At 60.8% G+C, this 23563-nt stretch overlaps 1 protein-coding gene across 4 annotated transcripts; it reads right to left on the minus strand.

The window, feature by feature from the left end:
* Window positions 1–428: 428 nt before the first annotated feature.
* TP73 (tumor protein p73) lies at window positions 429–22240 on the minus strand. 4 transcript variants are annotated; one of them, XM_064172296.1, is made up of 11 exons: window positions 22007–22240; window positions 7251–7437; window positions 6978–7093; window positions 5982–6091; window positions 5071–5213; window positions 4535–4623; window positions 3979–4103; window positions 3117–3271; window positions 2880–3012; window positions 1934–2027; window positions 429–819 (listed from the first exon to the last, which is right to left on the minus strand). In XM_064172296.1, exons 1-11 carry the CDS (start codon window positions 22223–22225, stop codon window positions 502–504), a joined length of 1689 nt encoding a protein of 562 aa, XP_064028366.1. In that variant the 5' UTR covers window positions 22226–22240; the 3' UTR covers window positions 429–501. The 4 variants fall into 4 exon arrangements, with proteins under 4 accessions (XP_064028366.1, XP_064028365.1, XP_064028369.1 ...); XM_064172295.1 differs by having other exon boundaries at window positions 3117–3274; XM_064172299.1 differs by lacking the exons at window positions 2880–3012; window positions 3117–3271.
* Between the last annotated feature and the right edge of the window lie 1323 nt (window positions 22241–23563).

Here is a 23563-nt window from a genome sequence, read left to right on the forward strand (position 1 = left end):
CTGCTCGGCAGGGGGCTGAAGGGAAGGGGCTCTGTGGCAGACCCCTGCAGAGCCATGGTTTGGCTTTGCCTCAGGCAAAGGGAACAGGTCAGGGCTGAGTCCTCCTGGCAGTGCCGCAGACCTGGCGCGTTGGGCAGCAGGGAGGGCACAGGGTGGGTCAGCACCAGCCGGGGTCGGGCTCACCAGGCGCTCTTCACGCCACGTCTGTGGGCTGCGGGGACCCTCCAGCCTGAAGCAGCCGGCAGGAGCCTCCCCCTGGCGCAGGTGGGCACAAACCCCACCCTGCCCTCATCCCAAGCCGCCGCAGTTGTCCTCTCGGGGTGCGGAGGGGCAGGCAGCTCCCGTGAGAGGGGCTCGCAGCCAGGCATCACCCGCGGCACCCAGTCCCCCTCCGCGGCACCCCAGAGTCACCGCTCGGCAGCCCCGCGGGGGCTGCGGGAAGCTTGTCCCGGGAAGGCTCCGCTCCCGCCCCGGCCTCTCGCCGCCGCCTCCCGCAGCCGCTCAGTTGACGTCGCCCTCCGTGAACTCCTCCTTGATGGGCTGCTTGCGAGCCTTGCAGTCGGGCAGGTCGAAGCCGAAGTCGGCCCAGTCGTCGTGAGCGGCACGGCTGGCACCGGGGATGGTGATGGTGTGGCGGACGCGGAAGTGCACAGCCTCCATCACCCTCTGCCGCTGCAGCTCCCCGGGGCCGCCGCCCGCCGCCGCCGCCCCGCACCGCAGCATCGCCTGCCCGCCGTACTCCGCGCCCTGCTTCAGCTCCTGCAGCCCTCTCCAGATCACCATCCGGTACTGCTCCGGGATCTTCAGCGCGCCGAGGTCCTGCCAGGGCAAGGTGCGGGGGTCGGTGGCTGGGTGGGGGTGGGTTGCAGGGGTGATAGGGTGGAGGGGCGATGGAAGTGGAGCAGGTTGGGCGTCGGGAGGAAGCTCTGCACCGTGAGGGTGGTGAGATAGGACCGGGGTGAGGGGATGCTGCCGAAGCTCCGTCGTGCAATTGGAAGTATAGAATAGGTTAGGTTGGAAGGGACCTCAAAGCTCAGCCGGTTCCAACCCCTGGCAGGGACACCTCACACTTAGAACAGGTCACTCAAGGCCTTGTCTAGCCTAGTCCTGAACACCAGGCAACAAGGGGACACAGTCTCAAGTTGTGCCAGGGTAGGTATAGGCTGGATGTTAGGAGGAAGTTCTTCACAGAGAGAGTGATTGGCATTGGAATGGGCTGGCCAGGGAGGTGGTGGAGGCACCATCCCTGGAGGTGTTCAAGAAAAGCCTGGCTGAGGCACTTAGTGCCATGGTCTGGTTGACTGGATAGGGCTGGGTGCTAGGTTGGACTGGCTGAGCTTGGAAGTCTCTTCCAACCTGGTTGATTCTATGATTCTATGACCTCCAGGGAAGTTGTGGAGCACAGAATCACATTTGTCCCAGCCAGATACTAGCTCTGGGGCTGCAGGGCTTGCTGTGGCCCAAATGGCTGAGCTAAGGGGCTCAGGACCATGAGTAACTGAGCTGAGGGACTCAAGACTGTGAGTGGTTGAGCTGAGGGACTCGGGAACCATAAGTGGCTGATCTGAGGAGCTCAGGAACCATGAGTGGCTGAGCTGAGAGGCTCAGGACTGTGAGTGGTTGAGCTGAGGAGCTCAGGAACCATGAGTGGCTGAGCTGAGAGGCTCAGGACTGTGAGTGGTTGAGCTGAGGAGCTCAGGAACCATGAGTGGCTGAGCTGAGAGGCTCAGGACTGTGAGTGGTTGAGCTGAGTTGCTCAGGACTACGAGTGCTAGATATGCAGCACCAGAGGGATAAATAATGGGAAGGCAAAGTCCTGGGGTTTGTGTGCTGTGGTAGGGTGGTGCAGAGTTCCCTTCCCTTGTCCTTACTGCTCAGGATAGGAGCTGATGGAGACAGGGGGCAAGAAGAGATCTTCCCCTAAAGCATTTACCTCTATGGACAGGTTCTGCAGGTGGTAAATGTTCTGTAGCCCCTGGGAGGTGAAGTAGTCGATGCAGTTGGGACACCCCAGTCCTGTCAAAAAGCTGCAGGAAGAATTGGGACAAGAAAGGGGAATTAACTTCTGCCCAGCCAAAGCTCACTCTGACTACTCAAAGTTAGCTCTCATCAGCCAGAGCTGTGCTCACACCCCTGGCAAAGCCACACTCAGGTCACTGAGGAGACCAAGGGCTGTGGTGAGCTCCTGTCCATGGCAGCAGTGAGGGGGCTCTGGGGTGCTTGGGCTGTGGCTATCCCAAGAGTGACCTTGGTTGCCACTGGTGTCAGTCCAGCACTGCCCAAACCAGGTCTTTTCACCTCCTAATCAGTAGAGGTTTGGGCTTAGAGACTCACTCAGAGCTGGAGCTGCTGGGCAGGGAGATGGGACTGGATGATCTTGGAGGTCTCTTCCAACCTGGTTGATTCTATGGGGACTTGCCATGGTCTGGGTGGTGAGCCTGGGCTATCCCAGGTGCTGCTGGGCTGCAACCATGCACCTCTCCTTCCACTGCACCTCCAGCTCCTCCCTGACCTTCCCCAGGGTCATCTGGGCAAACCTCTGGGGGCTTCTGCAAACTTAAGCAGTGGCTGCAGAGCTGTGAATCCATCCCTGGTAGAAAGGAGCCACCTGGAGCCCTTTCCAGAAGCTGGTGGGAAGGAAGGGAAAGGAGGGAGGAGGTGCTAGTGGGAAGGGTTCTCCCTGGGATAAGTGTTTGATGGAGCAGGGATGGATTAACCTGAAGAGAGCTCCACAGCTGGGCTGTGTCCTGAGCAGAGTGCTCTGTGTGATCTCTGGTGGGCAGCTGGGCAGGTGCTGGGCAGCTCTGAAGGTCAGAGTGAGAGACAACAGCCAGAAGGGTCAGAGGACAAGACAGACAGAGCATGGACACCTTCCCTACCTGACGAGGCTGGGGTCGGGGTTGTAGGGCGGAGGGGGGGTGCAGTGTGACCCAGAGACCATGGGCTGGGAGGAGTGGCCCCCATTCATCTCCCCGTTGGGTGGCAGGGGGTGGCTGTTCAGCATCCCAGCTCCTAGGAACGCAAGGAAGGCATCCATTGGACACCACCCACCCCTGGGCTGCTGGGCAGGAGGGGCACTGAGTGTGGGCTGCTGCCCACCCGGGCGAGGACCTTACCCATGGGGCCCAGGCTGGGCGTGGAACCGGAGCTGTGCTGTGCTGGCTGTGCCACCAGCTGGTTGACTGAGGGCAGCTTGTTGATCCCTCCACTGTGGACTTTGCTGATGGGTGACAGGACAGGGCCATAGGAGGAAGGAGTCTGCAGCTGGCTCCTGCTTGGGGAGAGCAAGCACGGGGCCAGGCTGCAGCAGCTGGGGGGCAGCTGCCCTGCCCCATCCCGAAGTGCCCCCCTGGCCCAGCAGGTCTTGCTGCTGGTGCAGGGTCTAGAACACAAGGGCTGTGAGGAGCAGCTGAGGGAACTGGGGTTCAGCCTGCAGAGAAGGAGGCTGAGGGGAGACCTTCTGGCACTCTACACCTCCCTGCAAGGAGGCTGGAGCCAGGTGGGGGTTGGGCTCTTCTCCCATGGAACAAAAGACAGGACAAGAGGAAATGGCCTCAAGTTTTGCTAGGGGAGGTTTAGGTTGGACATGAGGAACAACTTTTTGCCTTTGAGGGTTGTCCAGGCCTGGCCCAGGCTGCTCAGGGCACTGGTGAAGTCTCCACGCTTGGAGGAGTCTCAAAGCTGTGGAGATGTGGTGCTGAGGACCATGGTTTGGTGGTGCCCTGGCACTGCTGGGGTAAGGGTTGGGCTGGACAAGCTGAAAGGTCTCTTCCAGCCCAAACCATTCTGTGCTGCTATGACCTGGGCAGCTGCAGCAGCACAGAGCACAGCAGAGCCCCTTTGCAGCCACAGTGACACTGCAGAGGTTGTCAGCCCTTGCTGTGACCTGCCACAAGCCAGCGACCAGCCCCAGCCTGGAGCTGCTTGGGGTCCCCGCGGGCATGCAGCCAGGGCTGCCGCTGCCCTGCTGGCACTCACTGTCTCTGCAGGAGCTGCTGCTGCTGCTGCCGGTAGGAGTCCACCAGCTGCTGCGGGACCAGCTCCACCAGCTCCAGGCTCTCCTTTATCTTCATCAGGATCTCGAAGTTCTCCCGGCCTCGAACCTAGAGCAGGGAACAAGCTCAGGGCTCCCCTCTGTGCCTGTCCCACCCTGGTCCAGAGCATCCCTCTGTGCCTGTCCCACCCTGGTCCAGGGCATCCCTCTGTGCCTGTCCCCACCCTGGCCCGTGGCTCCCCTCTGTGCCTGTCCCCACCCTGGTCCAGGGCATCCCTCTGTGCCTGCCCCATCTTGGCCCAGGGCATCCCTCTGTGCCTGTCCCACCCTGGCCCAGGGCTTCTCCCTTCCCACTCAGCCACATCACTGTGGCCAGGCACTGCTCAGGGCCCAGGGCTCCCTTGGACTTCCAAAGGTGCCTTTGCTCTGCTCTCCGGGTCTCTGCTCAACCCCCATGCCAGGAGGAGATGACCAGCATCCCATCCCTAAGGTGTTTCTTGCAGAGGGCACAATGCCACCAGTGTCCCAGGCCACACTTACAGGCACATAGTACAGCTCCTCCTCGCCCTGCCGCCGCTTCTTCACGCCCGTGCCCAGCGCTGGGATGCCCTGGGGGCTCTGCTTGAAGGCTGCAAAGGACAGAGGGTGAGCCTTGGCATGGTGTCCTTGGGTGGGCAGGACACCTGTGGCTGCTTGAAGGCTGCAAAGGACAGAGGGTGAGCCCTGGCATGGTGTCCCTGGGTGGGCAGGACACAGCTGGGGGTACCTGGGCTCCATTTAATCCGGAGCCATGCGTCTGCCACCGCAACTGTCCCTTTGCTAGTGACAGTAAGGGACACAAATGCCCTGGGGGTGAGGGCCCTGCCCAGCAGCTCTGTGCTCTGCAGGCAGAAGCAGCAGAGCCTGCTCAGGAGGCTTCGGATGCAGCTGGGCAGAGTCCCATCGCGGTGCCTGGCTGCGGGGATCCCCGGGCAGGAGCCCAGGCAGAAGCACCCGGTGGGCTTTGAGCCGCGGCGGGGTGCGGGCGCTGGGGGTGCCCTGCGCCGGTGCCCTGCGCCCTGCCCAGGGTCGCTCACCCCTCTTGCTGGCGGCGCCGTTCTTGGCCGCGCTCTCGCTCAGCGCCTGCTGCTCGCGGAAATGGTCCTCGTCCGCCTTGCGGTCCCGGCCCGGGCAGGCACAGATGCGACCCTCGAACGACCTCCGGCCCAGCACCTGCCCGCTGCCGGCGGAGCCGTGAGACCGAGCCCTGAGCTGCTGCTGCCGCAGCCCAGCGCCTCCTGCCCCAGCCCAGCACCCAGCCCAGCGCCTCCTGCCCCAGCCCAGCGACTCCTGCCCCAGCCCAGCGCCTCCTGCCCCAGCCCAGCGCCTCCTGCCCCAGCCCAGCGCCTCCTGCCCCAGCCCAGCGCCTCCTGCCGCAGCCCAGCGCCTCCTGCCCAGCGCCTCCTGCCCCAGCCCAGCACCTCCTGCCCCAGCCCAGCACCCAGCCCAGCGCCCCCTGCCGCAGCCCAGAAACCATCCCAACACCTCCTGCTCTAGCCCAGCACCACCTGCTCCTGCTCCATCCCAGCAACCAGCCCAGCACCTCCTGCTCCAGCCCAGCAACTAGCTCAGCACCACCTGCTCCAGCCCAGAAACCAGCCCAGCACCACCTGCTCCAGCTCAGCACCTCCTGCTCCTGCTCCAGCCCAGCAAAGAGCCCAGCACCTCCTGACCCAACCCAGGAACCATCCCAGCACCTCCTGACCCAACCCGGGAACCATCCCAGCACCTCCTGCTCCTGCTCCAGCCCAGCAAACAGCTCAGCACCTCCTGCTCCTGCTCCAGCCCAGCAGCCAGCCCAGCTAGGTGCCCTGCCCTCTCCCCGTGGGTGAGCTCAGGGGCAGGAGCTGCCGTGTGCCCTCCCCTCGGCAGTGCTCCCTGCAGGGCCCATCCCTTCCCGAGGGCCCCAGCAGCAGGAGGGTCCCGGTCGCTGCCCCCAGGCACTCACTCCCTGGTCTCCAGGGTGATGATGATGAGGATGGGTCTCCTGTTCATGCCTCCCACGCAGCTGCTGTTGCACATGAAGTTGTAGAGGATAGTGGTGAACTCGGTCCCCACCTGCCCGGGAGGGGAGAGCGGGCACTGAGCAGGGGGTGATGGGGGGGACACAGGCTGGGACCCCCACCCGGAGAGAGAAGATGGAAGGAGACAGGCTGGGACTCCCTGGCATGGGGCTGGCACCCTGGCAGGACAAGCTGGGGAGCACCAGGGATGGTTTCAGCCGGGAAGAGAGGAGTCTATGAGGACTAGGGGGGCTCTGGGGGGCTCTGGGGCAGGAATGGAGGGGGTTTCCCTCTGCACCACACTTCCCAGGAAGGGGCCACTCTGGGATGCTTCACAGGGTTGAGAGCTGCAGGTACTCAAACAGCTGCCACCAGCGTCAGGGCAAGCAGCAGGTGGCCTTCAGGGTGCCCGGTCCAGCAGGATGCTCCCACCCTGTCCCCAGCGGGACTCATTCAGCACCACAGGACCTCAGCTGGCTGTGCCCACACAGCCCCTCAGGACCCCAGCTGGCTGCAGGGGCTGGCTGTGCCCACTCAGCACCACAGGACCCCAGCTGGCTGTGCCCTCTCAGCACCACAGGACCCCAGCTGGCTGTGCCCACTCAGCACCATAGGACCTCATCTGGCTGTGCCCACTCAGCCCCTCAGGACCCCATCTGGCTGCAGGGGCTGGCTGTGCCCTCTCAGCACCACAGGACGTCAGCTGGCTGTGCCCACTCAGCCCCTCAGGACCCCATCTGGCTGTGCCCACTCAGCACCACAGGACCCCAGCTGGCTGTGCCCACTCAGCACCACAGGACCTCAGCTGGCTGTGCCCACTCAACCCCTCAGGACCCCATCTGGCCGTGCCCACTCAGCACCACAGGACCCCAGCCGGCTGCAGGGGGGCTGGCTATACCCTCCCCCGCCCCCCCCGCCCCACCCCAGGAGCCGCCGGGTACCTGTGGGGGCTCGTAGGGCACCATCACGCTCTGCCTGCCCGTCACGGGGTCGTCCACGTACTGGGAGAGGTTGTTGCCCTCCACCCTGATGAGGTGGCTGGCAGGGGCTGCCTGGCCTGCAAGGCAAGAGCCGGGGGGTGAGGCGAGGTGGCACCCCCCCGCCCCGGGCAGGCAGGCGGTGCCGGCAGGCAGGCAGTGCCCGCCGGGCAGGCAGGCGGTGCCGGCAGGCAGTGCCCCCCGGGCAGGCAGGCGGTGCCGGCGGTGGGCACTCACCGTCGTTGAAGTCTCGTCCCAGCTCGTGGTTGGGGCAGCGTTTGACCACCTCTGTGACGTGTTCTGCCTTCTTGTAGACTGGCATGGCTCGGATGATGGTGCCCGGCGGGGGAGGGCTGGAGACTTTGATCTGGATGGGGCATGTCTTAGCGATCTGGCAGTAAAGCTTCTTCAGCAGCGGGGAGTACTAAGAGTGGGGGGGGGGGGGAGGGGGGAAGGGAAAAAGGGCATGGATCTGGTTGGCAGCATGGGGAGGCACTGATGTGCCCGGGGAAGCTGTGGCAGTGAGGGTGAGGATGCACTGGCACAGGTTGCCCAGGGAGGTTGTGGAGCACAGAATCACCCAACGTGATCTTTGATCACGTTGGGTGATTCTGTGCTCCACAACCTCCCTGGAGGTGCTGAGTGCCAGGCTGGATGAGGCCTCGAGCAACCTGGGCTGGTTGGAGGTGTCCCTGCCCATGGTTCCCCTGCCCACCCTCACCCCACAGCTCCCATCACAACCCAGACCAGTGGCAGAGACCCCCCAGGCTGTGCCTGCAGCAGCTGCCTGCTCTCTAGGCTCAGTCCTTGGCTTCCCCTGGAGATCCTCAGCTAGGACCAGACTTGCCCACATCTGCTGCCCACACACAGCCACCTGCTGGCACCCAGGGCTGGGTGCTGTGGGAAGGCTTTCCCAGCTGGCTAAAGCCCTGCTCCATGCCCCACTCTGCCCATTGCAAGCCATTCCCCTGAGCCTGCTCCATGGGCACCAAACCCTGCCCCCCTCCAAGTGCCATGGGCCACAGGGCCCCCTTGGCAGGGGGTCTTGAACCCTTCCAGGGATGGGGACTCCACCACCTCCCTGGGCAGCCTGTGCCAATCCCTGAGCACTCTTGCAGCAAAGAAATTGCTCCTCCAACCAAACCCTCCTCTGGCACAATTCCAGGCCATGGCCTCTCCTATCACCCTTCCTTTGCAGCTGCTCACAGTGGCAGCAGCAGCTCACCAGGGGCACCAAGGTGGGCACCACTTTCAGCCTGGCCAGGGCAGGAGGATGCTGCTCAGGAGTATTTCACTGTTACCAGAAAGTGGTTGGTGGCCACTGAGCACTCCTGGCGTGGGCACCCCACAGGAGCCACTCCTCCTGCAAGGACCACGGCTGAGAGTCCCCCAGGCCAGAGGGTGGCTTCTGGGTGGCACTGAGAATGCCAACTGCAGCATGCCATGCCAGGCAGTTCTGCTCAGAGCAGGGAGCCAGCACTGCTGCCAGGACCAACCTGACCAGAAGCGACCGTGCTGGTGGTGGGCACAGGGCAGGACGATGCTGCCCACCTCCAGGAGAGAGGTGGGGAAGGCTGAGCCTGCCCCCTCGCCCCGGGGGTGGGCTGAGCAGTTCGCTGCCAGCCCGGCAGTGCCATGCTGTTTTCCATCTCCCGAGGAATGTGTTTGCTCCGCAGGAGCCCGCCCCTGCCGCGCCGAGGAGCCAGTCCCTGCATGGCAGGGCATGTTCCTGCCCACAGCATCTTATCTGTGCCCGCAGCACCGCGCCCGCTGCCAGCAAAATACCACCGGGTGCTGCTGAGGAGCTGCAGGCTTGTCCTGAGCCAGCCCAGCACAGGTGGGCAGAGCCCAGCCAGGCTCCCACCGCTCTGCTCTCCTGGACTGGGGGCAGTCTGAGTCAGGGCTGCTCGAAGCTGAGGGGCAGCAAGGACTGGGATGGCATCAAAGGGCTGGCATGGATGGCTCAGCCCTGTCTCCCCACTGCCGGGAGCCCAGTTGGGTGCACCCACGCATGACAGTGGGTTTGCAGGAGGGGTCTGTGTCCCCCCCACCCACTGCCCTTTCTGTAGGAATGGACCCACCCCTGCACTGAGCAAGGATCTCCAGCCCATGCAGCTCCCACCTGGCCTGGATGAGCTTCTGCATGCCAGGAGCTGCTAAGGAGGCCAGAGAGATAAACCAACTTCAGGTTGGCATCTCAGGGGAGGTGCCAGGAAGATCGACAGGGCAGAGGCTGCTGCCCAGCAGGCTGCAGAGCTCTCCGGTGAGGCTGTGCTGAGCTCAAGCAGCAGCAGGTGTGAGCTCCTAGGGGAGCACAGCAGAGGGCTTTGGGCTGCCTCCTGGGCTCAGAGCCTGCTCCGGGCTAAGAGCAGGAGGATGCTGCGAGCAGCAGGTGTGAAGCTGGCAGCAAGATCTGATCCTCAGTGCTGGAGGTACTTGGACTTGCCCTGAGACAGGACACTCAGAAAGACATCTGCCTGAGATCCCTCACTGAGCACAGCTGAGCCTCCTGGGTGCCATCCTGCACCTCCAGCTGCGGGCACAGGCTCTGCCTGGAGCCCAGCTACTGCCCAGCTGGCAGAGGAAGCTCTCCCGCAGCCATGGCCTTGGTTTTGAGGCGACAGTGTGGCAAAAGAAGGGTTATTTAGAGGCGGGGTGGGGGGAGGGAGGAGGAGGAGGAGGCTCTTCCTTGCCAGGTGTTAAAATCCTGACAGCTCCTGTCAAAGGAACCTTTCATGTAGACATTCCCGGGCAGCCCTCGACATGCCTGGGAAGCAGAAGAGCTGTGGCAGGGCCGAGGTGCACGGTGGCAGGCTCTTGGGTGAGCTCTGCTCTCATTACCGCCCCCCCCCCCCCCCATCCCCACCCCCCGTTATGACATGGATAAAGCTCTGGTAAATAGCAGAGCGAGTGCCCGGGGGCAGAGCGGCTCTGCGGGCGGGCATGCGGCACCCACGGCCCCGGCGTGTCCCGACAGCTCCAGCCTTGCCTTCAAAGGCATCAGAGCAGGCCAGCTCCAGCCTTGCCTTCTGCCACCAGAGCAGGCCAGCCTGCTGAGAGCCTCCATGCTCAGAGCCCTGGGCAAGGAAAGGCAGAGCTGTGTGCCCTGCGTGCCCACGCTGCCCGCTTGGCTGTCCTGCAGCCGCATCTCCGGTAGGCTGCTGTGGGTCAAGTGCTGCTGCTCGCAGCTTGCTTGTGGCTGTGGGGTGAGAGAGGGTTAGGTCCTTAGAGTGCCACCCACAGCTGGGTTTGCCACCCAGGAGAAGTCACTTTTCTCACTGAATCACAGAACAGGTTGAGTTGGAAGGGATCTTAAAGCTCGTCCAGTGCCAACCCCTTGCTGTGGGCAGGGACACCTCCCACCAGCTCAGGCTGCTCGAGGACTCATCCATCCTGGCCTTGAACACCTCCAGGGAGGTTGTGGAGCACAGAATCACCCAATGTGATCTTTGATCACATTGGGTGATTCTGTGCTCCACAATCTCCCTGGGCAACCTGTGCCAGTGTCTCACCACCCTCAACCTGTGCCAGTGTCTCACCATCCCCACTGGAACAGGTTGCCCAGGGAGGTTGTGCATGCAATGGATGCTCTGTGCTGGGCACAGTGCAGTGTCCATCTTGTGGGGTGCCAAACCGAGGGGTGCCATTGCTGCTGTATCTACCTAAGCTGATGCCCCACACAGCACTAACTCAGCACTGGTAAGGCCACACCTTGAGTGCTGTGTCCAGTTCTGGGCTCCTCAATTCAAGAGAGATGTTGAGGTGCTGGAAGGTGTTGAGAGAAGGACAGCAAGGCTGGGGAGGGGCCTGGAGCACAGCCCTGTGAGGAGAGGCTGAGGGAGCTGGGGGTGTGCAGCCTGCAGCAGAGGAGGCTCAGGGCAGAGCTCATTGCTGTCTGCAGCTGCCTGCAGGGAGGCTGTAGCCAGGTGGGGTTGGGCTCTGCTGCCAGGCAAGCAGCAACAGAAGAAGGGGACACAGCCTCAAGTTGTGCCAGGAGAGGTCTAGGCTGGATGTTGTTAGGAAGTTGTTGTCAGAGAGAGTGATTGGCATTGGAATGGGCTGCCCAGGGAGGTGGTGGAGTGCCTGGAGGTGCTGAAGCCAAGCCTGGCTGGGGCACTTAGTGCCATGGTCTGGTGGATTGGGCAGGGCTGGGTGCTAGGTTGAGCTGGCTGAGCTTGGAGCTCTCTTCCAACCTGCCTGATTCTATGATTCTATGATTCTCTGAACCTCACCCTGACCAAGCACCCCAGGACCTGCTTTGGAAGAGGTCACCACAATGCCCGCACCCATCGCAGGGAGAAAGAAGGTTTCCCCCTAAGGATGCTGACAGCCTGGCACAAAGCATGACCTGATTCTTGGCTGGGGAAGGACCTGCAGCAAGAGTCCATCTCCTGCCAGGCCTCCCTGGGCAGCAGAACCGCTAGGAGGATGTGTCCCAACAGATTGGGAGCTGATAAAATCTTATTTATCTTCAGCTGTTGACACCGAAGCGTCTGGACTTGCCTGCTCCAGGAGGGCTGCAGCCAAGGCCTCCTTTCCCTCTTGAAGGAAATGATTTGCTCAACAATTACTTTTTTCCACAAATCCTTCCCCCCCCCCCCCCCCCCCAATCCAGCCTCCTCCTCTCCTACATTCCACTCTCCTCATTAGCTCTACTCAAGACGTGTCCAGGACTGCAGTCAGTGGATCCCAATAAAGCCACTAGGCTGGCAAGGGAGAGAGAAGAAAAAGTGCTGCCTCCGGCTGCTAATTTCCTTCTGCTCCCCAGCAAGCAGCTGCAGAGCTGCATCCTGGGGCAGGTTTGGGCAGATCTGAGTGGAGAGGTGATAATAATGTGTCTGTCATCTTCCTCAGACGTGTAGCATCTTGCAAACCGCAAATACCGTTAACCGGCTCGGCCGAATCTGTTAGGACAGCTCCTGGCAGCCCTGCTGCCTGCACTCCTCAGCTCTGCAGCAGCTCTGAGGTTTGTTTTTTTTTCCCCCCCCCTTGCTTTCTAATTTCTTTTTAATAACCATTTTTTAGCCACCAGCCTCTGCAGCTTCTCACTGAGCTGGAAATTCCTCCCAAAGCCACTCGGGTTGCTCCTTAACTCTAAGCCGGGGTTGGGTTTGTCCAGCGCATCGCTGATGCCCGAGAGCAAAGCAGCAGCTGTGGCACACACAGTGAGCTGGGCAGCAGAGATGCTGCCCTGAGGGTGGTTGTGATGCCCCAAAGCCTTCCTCCCTGTGCCTGCAGCCTCTGCTCCATGGTGGGGTTGATGGCCAGCTGTGCCCAGGATGGGAGGGTTCCCAAGATGCTTCTGTCTACCTTGGATGGTTGTGATACCCCAAAGCCTTCCTCCCTGTGCCTGCAGCCCCTGCTCCACAGTGGGGGTGATGCCTTGGGGTGATGGCCAGCTGTGCCCAGGATGGGAAGGTTCCCAAGGTGCTACTGTCCACTTTGGATGGTTGTGATACCCCCAAAGCCTTCCTCCCTGTGCCTGCAGCCCCTGCTCCACAGTGGGGGTGATGCCTTGGGGTGATGGCCAGCTGGGCCCAGGATGGGAAGGTTCCCAAGGTGCTACTGTCCACTTTGGATGGTTGTGATACCCCCAAAGCCTTCCTCCCTGTGCCTGCAGCCCCTGCTCCACAGTGGGGGTGATGCCTTGGGGTGATGGCCAGCTGTGCCCAGGATGGGAAGGTTCCCAAGGTGCTACTGTCCACTTTGGATGGTTGTGATACCCCCAAAGCCTTCCTCCCTGTGCCTGCAGCCCCTGCTCCATGGTGGGGGTGATGCCTTGGGGTGATGGCCAGCTGTGCCCAGGATGGGAAGGTTCCCAAGGTGCTACTGTCCACTTTGGATGGTTGTGATACCCCCAAAGCCTTCCTCCCTGTGCCTGCAGCCCCTGCTCCATGGTGGGGGTGATGCCTTGGGGTAATGGCCAGCTGTGCCCAGGATGGGAAGGTTCCCAAGGTGCTACTGTCCACTTTGGATGGTTGTGATACCCCCAAAGCCTTCCTCCCTGCACCTGCAGCCCCTGCACCCTGGTGGTGGGGATGCCCTGAGGTGATGGCCAGCCATGCCAGGGTGCTTGGCACAGCCCCTTTGCCCATCGTCAGCACCCAGCCATCAGCAGCTGCAGGGTCCACGAGCACTGGGCCAGTGGTGATGTCTCAGGGCCAGGGCTGCTCCTGCAGCAGATGCAGCACAGAGGCTGTGTGCTGCAGCCTGCACTCCTCTCCTTCCATTATTGTGCCATTACAGCTAACTAAAATCCCTTGGTTCACCCCCAGTGGAGTCCTCTCCCTTCCTTCTCCTGTACCTAAATAGCTGCCAGCCAGGAGTGCAGCTGCTCAGAGCCAGGCTCAGCCTGCCCACGCTGGCATATGCCAGGGCTCCTCTTCCCTGGGGAGTCTGAGTCCTCCTGTGTGTCTGGATGCTCAAGGCCTGTGACCATGCCAGTGGGCAGCTTCAGCTCCCTCTCTTCCTGCCAGCTAAAAATGCAGCCAGGCAGCTCTTCGGTGCTGCATTAGCAAGACTGGATACAGGGAGCAAGCTGAGGGGGAAAGGAGGAAGAGGCTGAGCTGGATCTTGGGCATCACTGCCCAAGTAAGTGGTGAGAGGCTGGAATGAGTTGTCCAGGGAGGTGGTTGAGGCCCCATGGCTGGAGGTGTTTAAGGCCAGGCTGGCTGAGGCTGTGGGCAGCCTGCTCTAGGGTAGGGCATCCCTGCCCATGGCAGAGGGGTTGGCACTGTCACTGTCTGATCCTTGTGGTCCCTTCCAACCCTGACTGATTCTATGATCACTGCTGGAAATGAAATGCAGCAAGACCCGGATGTGGAGACCACCACCTCTCACATCATCCCTCTGCCTTCTTACAGCCACTGCCTGGGGTGGGCAGGGGCAGAGGATGTGGTCTGCCAAGGGCACACCCAGCATCCCCCTCCCTGCTCCTGGGCTCCAAGGGAAGCTCTCAGCCGCACTTCTGCTGAAGGCTGCAGCCTCACCTTGTCCTTAAAAGCCTCTGGCCCCACTCCCAAAGGACGTGGCAGCTGAGGTGGGAAATGCTGCTGGCTCACCCAAGGGTGCTGAAGCCACCTCCTGAGGTGGCTGCCGGGCCAGGGCAATGTGCAGCACTTCCTCCTGCAGCCTCCATGGTCTGAGCTCCTCCGGGACTCCCTCGGTCCACCTTTGTGTTTCGGATGGCAAGGCAGAGCAGCCGGCTAGAGCAGCCTGCTTCCCCGGGGCTGTCCCACTCCAGCAGCAATCCCAGCGGGACAGCTTTGCCTTCCCGCCGGGACAGCGGCTCCCGGGCAGCCGTTCCCTGACCCGTGCATACCCCGCGGCGCGCAGATAGCGCAGCCGATAGCGGGATCGTGTTGGAACACCTCGCCCCGAATTCCTGACCCTTGTTTTTTTTTTTCCTTAATTCCATTGTGTCTGGAGCTCCTGGAGCCTGCTCTACACCCTGCCAAGGCTGGTGGAAAGCCTCCAATGGGCTGGTTACAATGGCCTCTGGAGCAGCCTGCTGCTGAGATTGCTCTCCTGCTCCTGGCACACTGAAATGCCCAGCTCTGCCCAGCCTCTGGGATGAACACATTGGCTGTGGGCAGCCTGCTCTAGGGTAGGGTGTCCCTGCCCATGGCAGGGGGGTTGGAACTGGCTGATCCTTGTGGTCCCTTCCAACCCTGACTGATTCTATGTGTTTGTGGCTCAGAGCTAGAGCTGTTAGTGTCCCCTGCACACCTCCAGGCCACTGCTAGGGCACAGATACCTCCCTAAAACATGGTCAGGTGCTAGGGAGGGTTTGAAGAAAGGGCTCCTGTTCAGTGATTCTGTCCCTCTGCTCTCATCAGACCTCACCTGGAGTTCTGTGTGCAGTTCTGGAGCCCCTAACACAAGAAGGACATGGAAGTGTTGGAGCCAGTCCAGAGGAGGGTCACAAAGATGCTCAAGGGGGCTGCAGCAGCTCTGCTATGAGGACAGGCTGAGAGAGTTAGGGCTCTGCAGCCTGGAGAGGAGAAGGCTTCAAGGAAACCTTGGAGTGACCTTCCAGGATCTGAAGTAGGCTACAGGAAGGCTGGGGAGGGACTATTGACAAGGTCTTGTAATGACAGGACAAGGGTTGATGGGCTTGAACTGGCAGAGGGGAGATTGAAGCTGGATGTTAGGAAGAAGTTCTTCACAGTGAGGGTGGTGAGACACTGGCACAGGTTGCCCAGGGCGGTTATGGAGCTTCTGTGCTCCACAACCTTCCTGGAGGTGTTCAAGGCCAGGCTGGATAAGGCCTTGAGCAACCTGTTCTAGTGGGAGGTGTCCCTACCTATGGCAGGGGTTTGGAACTGGCTGAGCTTTGAGGTCCCTTCCAACCTAAACCACAGCCACCTCTACCCTATCCAGCTTCAGACAGTGACCAGCAAGGGAGAACCCACCTTGGCCATAACTATTTCCACCCTACTCATTCAGTTAGTGTCAGACAAACCATTCCAGCTCCTCATGTTCATAGATGCAAGGTCTATGGAGCAACTGGAGCCAGTTCAATGTGGCAGTGTGCCACAGGCTGAGCCCAGCTTGCTGTGGATCACTGCTGGGTGGTGCCCACCACAGCAGGAGCATCTCACCTTGGTTCTAAACATGTCCAGCCCTTCCATCTCAGTTTTTTTGCTCCCTGAAGCAGCAGGCATGCCCCTGGGCATGGCTCAGCCCTGCAATGTCTGAGTTGACATAGAATCATGGAATGTCAGGGGCTGGAAGGGACCTCCAAAGCTCATCCAGTCCCAATCCCCCTGCCAGAGCAGGATCTCCTAGATCAGATCACACAGGAACACATCCAGGTTAGTTTGGAATATCTCTAGAGAGGGAGACTCCACACCCCAGCCTGGGCAGCCTGTGCCAGGGTTCTGCCACCCTCACAGGGAAATAATTCCTCCTCATGTTTGAATGAAGCTTCCTATGCCTCAGCTTCCACCCAGTGCCCCTTGTGCTGTCCTTGGGCATCACCCAGCAGAGCCTGGCTCCAGCCTCCTGGCACTCACCTGCACATCTTTATAACCACTGCTGAGGTCACCTCTCAGGCTGCTCCTCTCCCAGCAGCACAGCCCCAGCTGCCTCAGGCTCTCCTCCTAGCAGAGCTGTTCCATTTCCCTTCAGCATCTTTGTGGCTCTGAGCTGGACTCTCTCAAGCAACTCCATGTCCCTCCCGAACTGTGTCCCACACCTGCTTAGCTCAAAGATCTTCCACCTCCCCCAGCTCAGGAGCTCCGTGCGAGCTCGGGCAGCTGCCCCACGCCGCGGGCTGCAGCCCCCACGCTGCTCGCAGCGGGGCCGCGGGACGCCAAGGACCCCATTAACGCTTCCGCCGGCTCCGGCACCTGCAGCGGCACTTGGGGGTGGGGTGGGAGGGAGGGAAGAGGCAGCGATCTGCTACAGACCCGACCTGAGAACAATCCTCATTATCTCCCCGTTACCAGCTGGCCGGCGAGGGGCTGCGGGGAGAGCAGCGCCAGCAGCCCGCGGCTCCGGCGTGCCGGGACAGCGCCGCGGAGCACGGAGCGCTGCCGGCTCCCGACACGCAGGCAGGCTGCTGGCGTGCCCTGTCTTGCAGCATCTCAGCTCCTGGGCCTCCTCCAGCCCTGTCCAAACAGCCTGCCAGAGAGGGGGGGGGGGGGGGGGGGGGGTTCCGACCTGCTGGGAAAAAACCTTATTTGCAGCATCTGGCCTCTTGCTCTCTGCGGGTGAGATTCAGGGATTCGTGGAACAGGTTGGAAGGGACCTTAAAGTTCATCGAGCTCTAACCCCATGCCATGGGCAGGGACACCTCCTGCCAGCCCAGGCTGCTCAAGGCCTCATTCAGCCTGGCCTTGAACACCTCCAGGGAGGTCGTGGATCAAAGAATCACAAAATCACATTCTGTGATTCTGTGATTCTGTGATTCTGTGATTCTGTGATCCATGACCTCCCTGGAGGTGTCCATTCTGTGATTCTGTGATCCATGACCTCCCTGGAAGTGTCCATTCTGTGATTCTATGATCCATGACCTCCCTGGAAGTGTCCATTCTGTGATTCTGTGATCCATGACCTCCCTGGAGGTGTCCATTCTGTAATTTTGTGATCCATGACCTCCCTGGAGGTGTCCATTCTGTGATTCTATGATCCATGACCTCCCTGGAGGTGTCCATTCTGTGATTCTATGATCCATGACCTCCCTGGAGGTGTCCACTCTGTGATCCACAGCCTCCCTGGGCAGGGAGGGGACACCCACAACCTTCCTGGGCAACCCATGCCAGGTGGCATGAAAAATGCATAGGTTGGACCAGATGATCCTTGGGGTCCCTTCCAAGCTGGCACGCAGTGGTTCTGTGGTGGCAGCCCAGTGTGGGCATTTTGATTCTGAGCTTGTGGCAAGGTGCTCAGAGCCCAACCTGGGAGTTAGAATTGTGGAATCATGGAATAGTTTGGGTTGGAAAAGCCCTCTCAGGTCACTGAGTCCAACCAGCAACCCAACACTACCATGGCCACTAAGCCATGTCCCCAATGCCATGGCCACACATTGCTTGAGCAGCTTCAGGGATGTCACCAGCCCTCTGGAGGAGCAAACTGGGTTCTGGTAACCCAAACCCAAACCCTTGTCCCAGGTCTTCAGACTTTCTCCATTCACCCATTTCCTAGAAGCAGAAACCCATCATTTTGAGGTGATGATGCTCTGGCTGCATCAAGACCTCTGCCTGCTCACCCTGCCTGGAGCCAGCCATGCCTGCTTGCACCACAGCTTATCTCTGCCTGCAGAGATATGCAGGCTCCTCATTTGAATCCTTGAGGAGTTGGAGAATCCACCACATTCCTTGGGAAATTGTTCCTATGGCTTAATTATCCTCACCCTTCAAAAACTTCCACCTTGGTTCCAGCCTGCATTTGCCTGGCTTCAGCTTCCAAGCACTGCAGCTCGTTAGGGTGCTCCTGTGAGATTAAAGAGCTGACTGCTATCAGAAACCATCTCCTGTGCCAGCAGCCACCCTTCCTCCCCTGCTCCCAGAGACCTCTCATGCAGAACCTCTCTCTGCTATCACCCTAGAGGGTATCTGTTCAGATCTTTCATCTTTGTTTCTCCTTCTCAAGCCTTTGCTGGTTTGTCACAGAGGGTTTGAGGTGTGGAGCAGTGGGCTGGGTGATCCCTCCTGCCCCAGCCAGGGGATGGTCTCCTGCCTCATCCCTGCAGAGCAAGGCAGCACACCCTGCAGACAGCTGTCTCCAAACGCTGCCTGGCCAGGAGCCAAGGGCTAGGTGGGAACCTCCTTTCCTAAGCATGGGAGAAGGGATCCCACCGTGGTTATCCCCCCAGAGGAGCAGCCCTCCAAGTCCAGGAGTCCACAGGGCTGCACTCTTCCACCAAGCAAAGCTTGTGCCTGCTCAAGGAGCGATGCCACCTCGTTTGACAGGACAGCTGGCACTGAACTGTTTGGTTTGGCATTGCTTCTGTGCCAGCTGTCAGCATCTCCTTGGCCAGCTCTCCATGATCCAACCCCAGACTGCAGAATGCCTCTGGAGCTGCTGGTCCAGCAGAGCCTTCCCAAGGGCAGAGGGCTCCTCGCCGCCCCAAATGCTGCCTGACTCCACCAGATTCATGGTCAGTGCCTGCCATGCTCCTGGCCTAAACTATTTGCTGTGGTTAATCCTAAAGCACTGACAAGCTGTAAGGCTTCCCAGACGTGGGTGAAGCAGGAGATGTCTTCTACTGCTGATTCTTTCCAAGAGCTGAATCAAACCTCCCACATCCTCCAGCACACTCAGGTGGTTAGCTGAGGTGCCCTTGGCTGAACCACCTCTGAGCTGTCAGATGTCACTGTCCCCAGCCCTGCTGACCTCACCTTTAGCTTTCCTTCCCAAGCACCAGCACTTCCTGCCCGCTTTCCTGGTGTCTCTTGTTGGCTGCTGCATCCAGATTCCCACATCCACATTCCCAGCTGATGCAGAGAACCAGGCTGTGTGGGGATCATCGTCCACTGACTGGCCCCCAGACTAGGGGTTGCTTATTCCTGTCCCCTCTGAACCAGGACAGATCCTCAGCTACGGCAGTGGCAATGAAGAGCTCAAAGTGAGCGGGAGGAAGGCAGCAGCTCCACCTGCCAGCACAAACCATGCAGCTGCGGGGCTGTGACAGCCACCAGCCAGGAGGAGACGGAGCCAGGCAGGCAGTCGCTGCAGGACTGCTCCTCCAGCGGCAGCGACGCGGCCAGGCAGGCTGCACCCAGGGCAGTGCTCTGCACAGCTCGAAACACCTCCCATGCGCTCCAAGGTGGGAGGTGCTGCTGACCCATCTCTGTTCTCCACGAGGCTCATATTCAGCAGGGCTGGTGGGCATCACTCCTGCAGCCAGCCTGCTTTGGGGATGTGCAGTGCCCCCAGCAGTGTGGCTCAGAGGTCCATACCACCCTCCTGACTGCCCTGTCAGCTATCCAAGCTGTTTTTATCTCCTCCACTCTGCCCCTTTTGCAGCCTCAGCTCCCAGTCCTGGCTGAAGCATCTCCTAGAGGTGCTGGCACGGCCCATGGCATGTTCACTGGGCATCTCTCATGTCCAGCTGCTCCTTCAAGGCTAGGAGTGCTCCTAAAGCATTTGTGTGGCACTGGCTGCTCAACCTTAACACCAAGGCTCGGTCATGAGCAATCCTGTCTTGGTCAGCACAGCTTCTGGTGGCACAGGACAGCTAGAGGAGCATGAGGTGATGCTGGGACAACCTGGGCTGGTCCAAGCCCCACTGCAGCTCAACTCATCAGTGAAGCTCACAAGCATCAGCTCCCTGCTGGTCTGCCCACTCCACCTGCCCAGGAGACAGACCTGGTCACAGCCTGTCCCTTCCTGCCTGCAGGCACTGTGCCATGGTCCACAGCGAGTGGAGCAGCACTCACCAGCCACAGCCTGGCCTCTGCCTGCACCACAGCATCCTTAGGTGCTCTCTGTCCACACAGGAGGACTCTCTTGGCAGTGAAACCCATCAGCTTCCAAAAATCCAGGTCATTGCCACCCCTCAGGCTGATCCGTTGCTCCTGCTCTGCTCTGCCTGCTCCACGCTGCTGTCAAACCCCAGTCCTGAAGGAAACTCCATCACTCCCTCCTCATGTCACTTGTTTGGTCCCAGCCTTTTCACTCTGCTAATGTTTCCCTGAGGAGAAAACCTGCCTGGCTCCAGCATGCTGCTGAGCAGCTCTCCCAGGTGCTCCAGGAGGAACCCGTGGCAAAAATACTCCAAAAGCAACCACAAGTGCCACTTGCTCTTAAAAACAGAGACAGTGCCACACTCAGCCAGGAGCCAGGCTGTGAATCGAGGACCTTGTGTCCTTTCTCTAGTCCCAGCTTTTCTGCTCTGCTAATGTTCCCCCCCAAGGAGGGGACCTGCCTGGCTCCAGCTCTCCCGGGAGAAGCCGCTGCAGAAAAGCTCCGACGCCACCACGAGTGTCATCAGCTCCCACAAACGCAGACAGTGCCACGCTCAGCCGGGAGCCAGGCTGGGAGCTGAGGACCGTTTGCCCCAAAGGCCAAAGCAGCCCTCTCATGCCCTGTCCCGTTGCTGGGTCCCTGAGCTGCAGAGGGCTCCTGCGCTGCGCTGCCCGTGCGGGGTCAGACCGGTGGGGACCGAAAGCCGCATCCGCAGGCTGCCGCGGCCGGCGCGATGCCGTGCAGCGACCCCTCTGAGGTGTGCAGCGACCCCTCTGAGGTGTGCAGCGACCGCTCTGAGGTGTGCAGCGACCCCTCTGAGGTGTGCAGCGACCCCTCTGAGGTGTGCAGCGACCCCTCTGAGGTGTGCAGCGACCCCTCTGAGGTGTGCAGCGACCGCTCTGAGGTGTGCAGCGACCCCTCTGAGGTGTGCAGCGACCCCTCTGAGGTGCGCAGCGACCGCTCTGAGGTGTGCAGCGACCGCTCTGAGGTGTGCAGCGACCGCTCTGAGGTGTGCAGCGACCCCTCTGAGGTGTGCAGCGACCGCTCTGAGGTGTGCAGCGACCCCTCTGAGGTGTGCAGCGACCGCTCTGAGGTGTGCAGCGACCCCTCTGAGGTGTGCAGCGACCGCTCTGAGGTGTGCAGCGACCCCTCTGAGGTGTGCAGCGACCCCTCTGAGGTGCGCAGCGACCGCTCTGAGGTGTGCAGCGACCCCTCTGAGGTGCGCAGCGACCGCTCTGAGGTGTGCAGCGACCCCTCTGAGGTGCGCAGCGACCGCTCTGAGGTGCGCAGCGACCCCTCTGAGGTGTGCAGCGACCCCTCTGAGGTGTGCAGCGACCCCTCTGAGGTGCGCAGCGACCGCTCTGAGGTGTGCAGCGACCGCTCTGAGGTGTGCAGCGACCCCTCTGAGGTGTGCAGCGACCCCTCTGAGGTGTGCAGCGATCGCTCTGAGGTGTGCAGCGACCCCTCTGAGGTGTGCAGCGACCCCTCTGAGGTGCGCAGCGACCGCTCTGAGGTGCGCAGCGACCGCTCTGAGGTGCGCAGCGACCCCTCTGAGGTGTGCAGCGACCGCTCTGAGGTGTGCAACCTCTCCTGCCTCTCCTCTCCAAACATTTAGAGACCCTTCTGATGGAGGCGAGAAAGGATCCTGAGTGATCGGCAAGAATCCGTGGAGAAGATGAGAACAGCCCCGGCAGAGGCGAGCCAGGGGCTTGCCAGAGCTCGGTGGCAAACACTCTGGGGCTTGCCACGGGAACGGGCACCTGCCCGGGACACTTCAGCTTTCTGAGGACATCCTACCCCCAGTTTAGGAACTGCTGTGAGAGAAGCAACATTCCAACCGCTCTGCTTTAGCAGCAGAGCCCTGAAAAGCAAGCACTGACATTACCCCTGCACGTTTTGCTCTCCAGGACCACCTGGAGAAGTCCCCATCAGGTCTCCACACGTTCCCTCTGCATCCCACAGCGAAGCACCCGTTGGGACATCGAAGTGCTCCCAGGCAGCAAGCCAAACCCAGGCGGCAGCAGCAGCAGCAGCAGCAAGCATCTCCAGAGGGGAGGCAAGAAGAAGGTACAACTTACTGTCCAGGTGGCCGATTTGGCGGTGCTGGATTGCTGGAAGGTCACCTCGAAGTGATGTGGCCCGGGGTAGTCGGTGTTGGAGGGGATGACGGGGGCCGGGGACATGGCGTCGAAGGTAGAGCTGGGCTGGGAGTAGGGCGAATGCGTGGGGACATTGGAGGTGTGCTCGGAGCTGTAGGGGCTGGTGGAGGCTGCTCTGCTGCCGATGCTCTGATCCATGCTGCTGTTCAACAAATTGAACTGGGACTGGAGGAAGGGAAAAGGGGAGGAGGGAAAAAAGAAAACACCAGCCAGTTTAGAGACATGGAATCCTCAGCCACGCTTCTGCGGGGCTCCAGGTGTCCTGTTACAGCCTCCTTAAAGGGCCAGCATGTGGGAAGAGCAGCCAGGAGAGCGGGTCTGGGTCTGGGTCACTGCTTGCGCAGGGGCTGAGGTCCCGGCGCTGGGAGCAGTCCCCTCGGTGCCGCTCTGCGGACTGCGCCCTGCCGCCAGTCCTGCGGCTCCTACTCGCCCAGCGCTCTCCCTGCGACTGGCAGGGGCTTCCCAGGTGGGGGACATGTCCCACTGGGGGACAGGGAGCGACAGCCCCATCCTAAGCCCCTAGGGTTCTGCTCAGCGGTGGTCCTTCCAGCGGAGGAGGGCTTGGGGAAGCTGCCCCGGTACAAAGCGCCAGCGTGCGGTGGCCACCAGCCCTCTGCCACCACCTCTCTGAACACTCTTCTCCAGCCACTTCCATTCACTCCCCTCGCTTCTGGAAGCCTTCCCCAAGGAGAGGCAGCTCTGAATGGTGGTTTGTGGAATTCACTTCCCAGCGTGGCTGGTTGCTGTCAGCAGCCTGTGCTGGTGCAGGGCTAATTTGGGGGAAACCTCAAACCTCCAAAGCGTGGGGCTGGGGTGCAGTGCACGGCAGGGTGGGCACAGAGCAAAGGGACCTATGGACACCTGTGCTGGGTCTGGTTCCAGGCATGAAACCGAACCCAGCTCCTGACTTTTCACACTATTTGTGCTCATTCTGAACCATTCCAGCCAGGCACTTCCCAGTGAAGAGCTGGCAGGCAGAGCAGGCTACCAGCAGGCATAGCCTAGGCAAAGTGACCTGCTCAAAAGCCACAGGCTAGGGCAGCCTTAATCCTTCATCTCAAACTCAAACCAACCTCCCCCCTCCCCCTCCAGTTTTTTTCCACAGTAGAGAAATAAACTAATATTAACCCCCCAGAAATCCCAACCATGACTGTTCCAAACACAACTCCTTCTCCAAGCAGACAGGAAGGGCTTTACCCCAAAATCTGCCACTCCCGAGCTGCTCAAGGGCTGTTCTAAATGCCCTTTGCAAGCCAGCAGCACCCTGCCAGCACCAGAGGTGGGTGCTGCTGGTGGCTTGGCACTGGTGACCACACTGTGGCCATTCATGGTCGCTCAGCACCTCCATCAGTGCAGAATGGGACCACCTACCTGTGCTCCCCACTTTGCCCAACCCCAGCTCCCCCCTGTGCCTCAGCAGGGACCTTCCCTCCAGCCACCAGCTCCAGCTGGGAAACCAGGAGCTGCTGGAAGGTG

This window comes from Pogoniulus pusillus, chromosome 36 (genome assembly GCF_015220805.1).
Source record: "Pogoniulus pusillus isolate bPogPus1 chromosome 36, bPogPus1.pri, whole genome shotgun sequence".
In the NCBI taxonomy this organism is placed as follows: domain Eukaryota; kingdom Metazoa; phylum Chordata; class Aves; order Piciformes; family Lybiidae; genus Pogoniulus; species Pogoniulus pusillus.